This window comes from Cystoisospora suis, assembly GCF_002600585.1.
Source record: "Cystoisospora suis strain Wien I chromosome Unknown contig_2037, whole genome shotgun sequence".
Lineage (NCBI taxonomy): Eukaryota > Apicomplexa > Conoidasida > Eucoccidiorida > Sarcocystidae > Cystoisospora > Cystoisospora suis.
The window spans coordinates 1,682-11,107 of NW_027154836.1; the positions used below are offsets into that span (position 1 = coordinate 1,682).

Below are 9,426 nucleotides of genomic sequence, written 5' to 3' on the forward strand. Positions count from 1 at the left end.
GTGCTAGTGAGAAAGAGAGATGACCGAGCTTCCTTGCCGCTTGACTGTGCTTCCAGAGAGCTGTGCTACTGAAGTTACTAGAAAGCGAACAACTTATTTTTGAAACGTCTGTTCATTCTAGATGAAGAAAGTCTATCCTCGTCTCTTGGTTCCCCGGGCCTTGCTAGCATTCCCTTGAAGCTAGTCAGCTGGTTATACAGCGCAGGCATCTCCTCCCCCATGCATTCTGTCTGTGAACGTAAACTGATGGACCTTCCTGCAAGCTGTTGCATGCAGACGGAAGACGACGTCCATACAAAAATCTGTATGTGTGTGTGTCTGAAGTCGATACATTCTAGTCCTGATAAAGAAAGCTACACAGTCTACGCAGTCTTCGTGTCTTTTTATGAGAAGAGCTAAAGACTCTCTCCCAGCTCTCCCGACACGTGGTAACTGTCCAGAGGTGTTCAGGATCGCATCAGAGATCCGAATCCGTTACTCATCTCTTTCCTTTGTCATCAGGTGTATATACACCTCAAGATTTCACGACGAACAGACATGCAATAACGAGAATGAACCTCTCATTTCTTCCTTCCTCCCCGTTTCAAGCTAAAGACAAGAACGCCAGTTTCAGCCAAAAAAGTGAAGATTGGAATAAACAAAACAAGCAAAGACACGAGTGCTGCGTCCTTTGAAAAAGACGACGTGAGTACGAAAGTATAAAAGCCTCTTAAAAGAAAAGCTGTCACATGCGTCCTTCTGTAATCTTCTACTCTGACTTTCTTCCGAAGCTCGCGACAACAATTTCTCCGCTTAGCAGTTATTGTCCTTCCTTCCAAATGTCATGTCTTTTTCACATCTTTCTTCCTCTTCCCTTTCCTTTCTCCCTCCTCTCTCTCTCTCTCAAGTGTGCTGACTCATACGGACCTTTCTTGACGTGAAGTGTCTCTAACCCGGAGACGGAAGACCGTCTCCCTCTGCAAATCTGCCATAGCCTCCGCGAGGATTCTTCGTTCGATCCCAAGGTACGTAAGCTCCATCAGCCGCATGCAAAGCCGAAGAAGAAGAGCAAACAAAACAGAAAGAAGATCAACAGGCTCCCCGCTCTTTCCCTCTCCATCGCCAGGAACGCTTTCCTTCGGAGTTCTTCTACCTTGTTTTCATACTTTCTTAAAACTTAATCTGTCTCTTTACACTTGCTTTCTTTACATCTGTATCTCCTAAACTCTCTAGTCTTCTTGAGCGGCGGGTGCGAAACTCGAAGCCGGGGAAGCTAGTTCCTGGTCTTTCGGTTTCTGCAGCTGTACATACACCAGACATGACAAGTATCGAACCTATTCACAAGCACATATGTATATGTTAAGATATACCTAAATAGAGATACAGATAGATAGCGAGATACATAAACAGATAGATAGATAAGTACATAGATAGATAGATACATAGATAGATAGAATCTCTCATACACTCGTACTGTGTATGTCTGGATGCATGCACACAACAGAAGGTACGCGATTCCTGTTGTCTCCGTGACACTTAGTGATCCCTCCATCTCTAGCGATACCTTATTGATGACTTCGCCATTAGTACAGTACCTAGCTGTCTACTAAGTAGGGTGATCTTCATCCTTTCACTATCTGCTATGGCGCTGCACTGGAGAGAAATAGATAGGCTCAGATAACTTTCTCTCTAGCTGCATATACACCAGATACGCTTCGGGAGTAGAAATGAAACAGAGCCTGTTTATCGTCTCTGAAAGAAAGCCTTAAGGTTCGATGTGCTTCCCTCCGACGTTATACGAAGCACTCAGGATCAAGACACAAGAAAGACGTTCTCCTAACATTCAGGGAATGGTCAGAAGAAGAGAGATTTAAAGAAGAGAAGAAGAGCAAACGGTCTATAAGACAATCAAAGTACGTGCTATACACGCCACCTAGGTATCTACACATTACTGGATGTATATATGAATATGTACTGACCAAATACCAAGCAGAAAGAATCATAGAGAATAAGTACATGGCAATGATCATCATCTTCTCACGTATCTCTAAACATATATATATATATATATGTGTATACACATAAATACACGACATGTCGAATATGCCAACTCTTTTGTCCTCTGTAGAAACATCCCTTTGATACATGGTTACCGTATATACACCCTAGATAGGAAGAAAGAATCTCACATACATGAGGTGACAAAACACATAGACCCACACGCATGTATTCTCTCGTCTCTAGATGTAAGGATCCTCTTGTCTCGACAGACATCCTGCAGCTCTCCACTGTACGTACCGCCCGTGGAAGAAGCCCTAAAGCTATCTATACATCCATCACGGTATCTCCATGTATATAGGATAAGAAAGATTCTCTTGTGTATGTACACCGGACAAGTGTGTTGACTTCAAGAACCCACACAAACACTCCCCCGTACCCCGTAAGAAGAAGAGAAAAAGCGAGTTTAAAACCGTCGACAGAAAAGAGAATTCTACAGAAAAAGGAAAGAAAGCCTGTCAACTTACCGATCCCTTAAGAGGTGAGACTCCAAAGAGACCTCCGATCAGATTCCCACGCCCCAAGTCTGTACGAAGTTCACTCGCTTCTTCAGCTATGAAGCCATATCTGTCCCATGTACACACGTTAGGAAAAGTAGAGGATTTAAAGCAGTTAGAAGATAGATAAGAAAGAAAGTCCGTCTAGGTGACCGAGAGGGAAACATTGTTCTGTTGTCTTTCCAGGTGTACATACACCCGAAGACGTCTAGAGTCCCTCACGAACATGTACAATATATAGGGATGAAAACTTTCCCTGGAATAGCGTGCAGGGTGTACGACTGCATGCTAGAGATCTATACACATATATACGATCCAAGACCCACTCCATGGTTCCTTCTATTGCCTATCATATCTATAGAGACAACAGTACTGTCACAAGTACTTATACGAAAAAAGAGGAAATAAAACACCGTATGTGTCTCTACAACATACTACAGGAACGAAGAGCGTATGTAGGTAGATGGATATCTCCATATAGCTATAGAAATGAACATATCTATCTAGTCATCTTCATCCACCCAATTCTCCAGCTAGATATCTGTCTCTGCAACACGGCCTTATATCACTCTGTCGAACACACGGCGTACATGCAGAAACGTGTGCTTGTCTGCATCCATAAGTGAATAGACATAAAACGACAGACAAATAGAATGCAAACGATAGACAAACGATAGACAGGGAAAGGTGAAAAAGATAAATAAATAGATAAATAGATAAATAAATAGATAAATAGATAGATAAATAGATAAATAGATAGATAAATAGATAGATTAAAGATAGATGGATAGATAGATTAAAGATAGATAATAGATAGAGACAGAAAAAGACGTTTGGTAGAGTTAGGTAAGGAAGTACAACCCTGGAAAGACTCTCGTAAGAGACAAGGAAATTCTCAGAGCTCTCGAGTGAAGTTGACTAATCTTAAGCCAAGAGATCTTCAGAAGAAGAAGGCCTCACTACACACCGAAGCACAGAGGTGTATGTACACTAGAATAGAAGGATAGGAAGGTGGAGGTATAGACCTGAACACGAGAGAAGTAATCGAGACAACAAGAAAAGAGAAGAAAGAACTTGAATGACCAAGCAATGTAAACAGAGTGAAGAAGAGGAAGAGGAAACGTCTTGAAAGAAGAGAAAGACATACATAACCTGAGGGAAGAAAAACCTTGGAGGAGGCGTGTCACAGAAAGATCTAAAGCCGACGAGTTTCAAGCAGAAGCTCCATCTAGATAAAGGAACAGAAGAAGAGAAAAAGACCCAATAGAAGCAAAGATAACTCTAAAATAAACCCTATACCAAGAGAGACAGGTTATGCACCTGGATACCCTTCGTCACCTGTTGATAGGTGGACAGGTGTACATACACTCTAAACATATACACCGAATAAACCCGCTCCAGTGTGAAGAGAAAAAAGACGAAATGAAACAACTTGAAAGAAGAAGAAGAAGGCTCAAGCATTCAGTGAGGGGTAGCATATAGTGGCTTTACTTGTTCTTCTCTTTTCTTTCTACCAAGGAAGAAAGAGAGTCTTTCATTCGTTTCAAGCCATTTCTGGATCTCTACAGACTCCGCCTATAGCCAACTATCTTGGGACAGCTCACCCATACAACAATCCCCTATACCACTCACGTCTTCTATCGCACATATGTGTAACCCCTGTCTCATTCTCATAGAGATGTCGATAGAAAGGGAGACACAGGGAGACACCTATCCAGCCATACGTGATGAATGACATAGTCATACATAGAGAGATATGTGTATAGATATCTATACGTCTCGCTTCTTAGAATACATGAAGAAAGAGATCTCAACAAGAAACTAACACAAGAAAAAGCAGCTACTATCTATCTATCTATCTTTATCTATCTATCTTTAATCTATATATCTATTGATCTATCTATCTTTAATCTATATATCTATAGATCTAACTATCTTTAATCTGTCTATCGATCTGTATGACTGTGAACCCTGTTTCACACGGTGTACGTACAGACAGAGACAAGTAACTGACTCATTCTCTGGGCTTTTCAAGCAGAATCCCCTCCTCCCTTTCGTTTCTTTTCTTACTTCCTCATTTGCTCGTCATCCGGGATAGTGACGGTTCTCTCAGGACAGCTAAATAACTGCAGACAGATCTCACATGCAATCGCTCCGAAGAATCCTTTTCATTCAGCAGTGATTTAAACCACTCTCATACATCCACTCTACATCCATACATACAGATGTATACCCCTATACATACATGTGTATGTAGATATACACAGCTGTGAATGACAGCACTTCCCTGCATAGGAAAGATGTTCTACGGCAGAGAGATATGTGCTCGATACATCGGAAATAGCGAAATGAGAAAGAAAGAAAGGATCACAGAAAAAAGAGACCCCCTTCCTGCAAAGAGAAAGAAGGGACAGCTCCAAGATGAGTGAAGAGTGTCTCGGCTTATGCAAAGGAATGACTGACTACTCGCACACACACATTCACGTCTCCAGCCTGCAGGCAGGGTGCCGTCAGTAAGACATCCCGACACACTTTGATTGAGTCATATGTATACACAGGGACACATGCCTACATGTAACAACGTTGTAGACACTCACTATCCGTCCACATACTACAGCTGATCGATCTATCTTCTATCTACATAGAATAGAGAGATCTAATGCACCCCAGAGATCTAGACGTACGTCTGCAGATGTCTTTAGATGCTTTATCGTGCTAACGTATACAGAAATCGGGAGTATGTAGGGGAATATCTTGTATGCGTGAATCGATGCCTAGAAATATGTACCATAGTACATATTTCTAGGCATCGATTCAGGAATATGTATGCATGAATAGGTATGTACGAATGTGTATGTATGCATTTGTATCTGAATATGTGTAGGTAGATCATGCTTTGGTGACAATGAAGAAAAAGAAGGAAAAATGAGACATGCATGCATGCATGCAGTTGGGTTTCGATGTGTTTCTTACCTTCGCTTTTGGAAGGTCATTATTAGGTCGAAAGACGAGGACCCTTCCAGGAAATGAAGCAACTTCATAGGAAGCCCTCTCTATGACAATTTCAGGTGTCTTTTGCTATAGACCACCAAAAATACATACGAACACAAGACATACACTATAAGCCATCCACACACATACACTTGTAGACAGATCAATACACACACTCGCAAAGATAGAAAGATAGAGCTTGTCTGTTGTATACAAGGTTTCAGTTGAAGATCTCCACGTGAATAGTTCAAGGATGTTTAGCCAGACAGACACTAGTTAGAGAGAGAGATATAGAGCACTCGGCCCTTGTGCGGGGTGCAGCCATTCCTTCGGAGCTTTCAAAGAACACTGAGAAAAGGAGAGACAGACGCACTCAGTCTTTCCATTCTCAGGTAAACCGCCACATGTCAAAGAGAAACTAGCACTCATAAACACAAACAGACTGAGACGTTAGAGATAGAAGAAAGACCACATACATGAACCAACGGATGGATACACTACAAATAGACAGATAGATAGATAGAGAAAGATAGATAGATAGATAGATGAAGAACGGATACGTAGATACACATACAAAGAGATAAATAGATAGATACATTGAAGATAGATAGATAAAGATAGATAGATAGATAGATAGACTGAAGATAGGTAGATAGATTGAAGATAGATAGATAAAGATAGATAGATAGATAAGCAGATAGGTGAAAGACAGATGATAAGGGCGTCGCCACTCGTTGTGTGTTTTATGTCTTCTTTGTTCCTGAGTATAGCAAGAGATACTGAGGGGAGAGACAGTGTGTAGGGTATTGTCCCCTGGAGATATGCATTTCTCCTAGATCTGCTTTTTGGTAGCCCTGATATCGTGGTGATGGCTTGGGATCTTTTAAATCGAGAAGTTAACAGCCCTCTCTCAATCTCTTCTTCGAGAAAGAGAGGTTAGGACACATCAGTCGACAGCTACTCCTCTAGGCGCCCTCACTCTACGTGAAGGTACTAGGGGAGATGACAGGCAACCGAACTGATGGATAATCGAGTGTATATACATGAGAGGGGCAGAAAAAGAAAGAGGTGACGAAAACAAAATGAAGAGAAGGAGGTGGTAGAGAGTGGAATAGCAACTTACGTGCTTATTCTTATAGACAGCCATGAGATTCTTCTTACAAAGGACGAAGCTAAAGAAACAGAAACAAAGAAAAATATAAAAAGAAAGAAAGATAGATAAGAAGTGCAGTCGAGTCTATCCTCCGTGTATACGCATGCATTGAAGGGGCTTAATGGGGAGGCGTCTCAAGGGGACATGCCACGCTTAGGTATTCCTTCTCTCTATAGGAGTTAGAAGACGACTGATACTCTCAACATACAGGTGTGTAAGTAGATCTATGACTAAAGAACTGAAATAAAGAAGATGAAGATGTTGATCTACACCTTGCTGATATGTCTGATCGAGACGCGTCCAAACAAGCCACGATAGAAGTGGATGAGCTCCAGATTTCCTAGCTTGTCTGTATATCATTCATATGCGAGTGAAGAAGTTGGCATCTATCTATCTATCTATCAATCTAACTATCTTTGATCTACCTTTAATCTATTAGATAGATAGATGGATCATCCATCTCTCTGTCTATATGTATTACAGAACCGACAGAGAGTATGCTAGAGAGATCTCTTTATATATAGGAAAGGGAGAATGAGTTTGCAAGACACACCAGATGCAAAGAGTGCATGTATACACGTATCTAAAATTGTACGTACACCTGAATACAAGAGCCATTCTTCAAGATCTCGTGTCACTAGAATGCATGCGATACAGAAACATCAACAGCTTTGCTCCATGTCTGAAAGACGAAGAGATATATCCAAACTTACACACATAGATAGAGAAGAACTATCGACAGAGAAATACTTCTCCCCCTTAACTACTCCTCCTTCATATCTCTCTCTTCCCTTCACTCTCACCCAAGCCACAGAAGAGACAACTTTAAGTTTTTAACATCTGCTACTCCTCCTATATCAAAAGGCGATATATACATGTACATATATATATATATATCTGTATATCCATGTATATATTGGTGTGTGTATATATAGGTACGAATCAAGTCTGGAGAGGAGAGGAGAGAGAGAGGCTTACGGCTTCGTACTAGTGCCCTTAGGCTTGGCATCCGCATCAGGGAAATGCTGCTTGGCACACTCAGCTGAATACCTACAGAACAACAAGAAGAAAGAAGAAGTAACGAGGATGAAAGAAGGGATGGAAGATGCCTCGCCTCATAGATATCCTTCATGTCTGTGTTGATCAGTAGATTCTCAACAATTCCGCCTTCTCACTTGAATCGATACGTCCTTTTTTCTCTCTCTCTCTCTGCGTGTATATACACCTAGTATCTTCGACGTTTCATGAATGCTACGTGTCTTTATCACTGCATGCGTATCAAAATATATATCCATCTTACACCCTCATAAATGCTATCTATGGATGCGCTAGAAGGCGACCACCTATGAACTGAAGAGAGCAACGCATGAACGAGAAGAAAGACATATAAGCAGAGAGCTGCAAGAACGTCTTTTTCATTCTCTCTAAACTCTACAGACAGAGGGAGTTTTCTATGCCAAGGAAAAGAAGAACAACTGAAAGAGAAGAGATTCACACACCTCTGACTACACAAAAAGAAGAAGAAGAAAAGCTATGCTGAGAGCCGCCACAACGAATGAAGAAGAAAAAGAACAGAAAAGACAGACAGAGAGAGACAGACAGAGAGAGAGAAACAAGCAAAGAAGAAGAAGAAGAGCGAGAGACAGTACACCTCATTTCCAACAGAGCATGCTCTTCCTTCCTTCCTTCTTTCCTTTCTTTCTTTCTTTTGTCCATTCTTTCTCTTGTTTTCTTTTCATTTGTCTCATTCGTTATTTCATTTGCTCTCTAGATCGTGTGTACCTGTCATAGTCCTTGGCGAGAGCTAGAATGAAGTCGACTCTCTCTTCCGCATCTGTATTTCTCTGCACAGGCACCACATGCATACACGCGCACACGACAACTTCTTCCTCTTCTTCTTCTTTCTCTTCTGCTTATCTCTATGTACATCTACCTCATCCATCCCCCACCTTTTCCGCCGTAGGTACACCCGGCTGTCTCTACAACAGTCCAAGAGAGAAGAACATCGAAGACTTTTTCTTCTTCTTTCATTACTTATTAACGACTATTCAATGCTTTCTAACATGAGAAGGTCTTGGTCGATATGAGAAGGCCACTGGCAAAGAAAGGAAAGAAATTCTTATTCTTCTTTGATCGATCCATGTATTCTTAACAGAAACACCCCTTATTCTCCCCCCCCTGTCAGCCCTTCCTCTTCTTCTCCCCCTTCTCTCTTTCCATTCAATGCGAGTCTTGCCTCTTCTCGTCCTCTCCTTCATTTCAGAAGGAAAGAAGAAGAGTCAAAAAATATGAAGTGGGTGAGAGATACTTGGTAGAAGATCATCGAAGTGAAGATAAGAAGATAGATAGAGAGATAGGCTCTTCCCCAGGGAATGCCGAAGCAAAGAAAGAAAGAATGAAAGAATGAAAAAGAAAGAGAGAAGAAAGAATGAAAGAATGGAAAAGAAAGAGAAGAGATGAAGCTTTCTGAAGAAGAAGAAGAGACTTTTTGATCCAGAGGTTTGGAAAGAGACGGAGAGACAGGGTGTGTCGCTCAGTGTGTGTGTGTATGTGTTTCTATCCTCAATCAGATTTCTTCTTCTTCCTTCTTCTTCTTTCTCTTCATCTTTCATTTCAACCAAGTTTGTACATACGAAAAAAGACACTTCTATATCAGTGGTAAGAGAAGAAAAGAAACCTAAGCTGATAAGAGAAAGAAAAGGAAGAGAGAGAGAGAGAGACAATAGCAGGTCACAGCTGAAGAAAGAC

The 9,426-nt window shown here is 41.3% G+C and overlaps 1 protein-coding gene across 1 annotated transcript in view; it reads right to left on the bottom strand.

Moving 5' to 3' along the window:
* Positions 1-572: 572 nt before the first annotated feature.
* The window catches only part of CSUI_004394 (2-oxoglutarate e2 dihydrolipoamide succinyltransferase), a 9,277-nt gene continuing 423 nt past the window's right edge, over positions 573-9,426 (bottom strand). Inside the window, exons 2-9 of the mRNA XM_068064585.1 lie at positions 8,461-8,522; positions 7,657-7,728; positions 6,649-6,697; positions 5,508-5,612; positions 4,605-4,660; positions 3,682-3,762; positions 2,505-2,604; positions 573-1,280 (exon numbers count right to left, since the gene is read on the bottom strand). Of these exons, the coding sequence (XP_067923439.1) occupies positions 1,209-1,280; positions 2,505-2,604; positions 3,682-3,762; positions 4,605-4,660; positions 5,508-5,612; positions 6,649-6,697; positions 7,657-7,728; positions 8,461-8,522 (597 nt within the window). The 3' untranslated portion in view covers positions 573-1,208. The remainder of the gene's footprint in view (positions 1,281-2,504; positions 2,605-3,681; positions 3,763-4,604; positions 4,661-5,507; positions 5,613-6,648; positions 6,698-7,656; positions 7,729-8,460; positions 8,523-9,426) is intronic.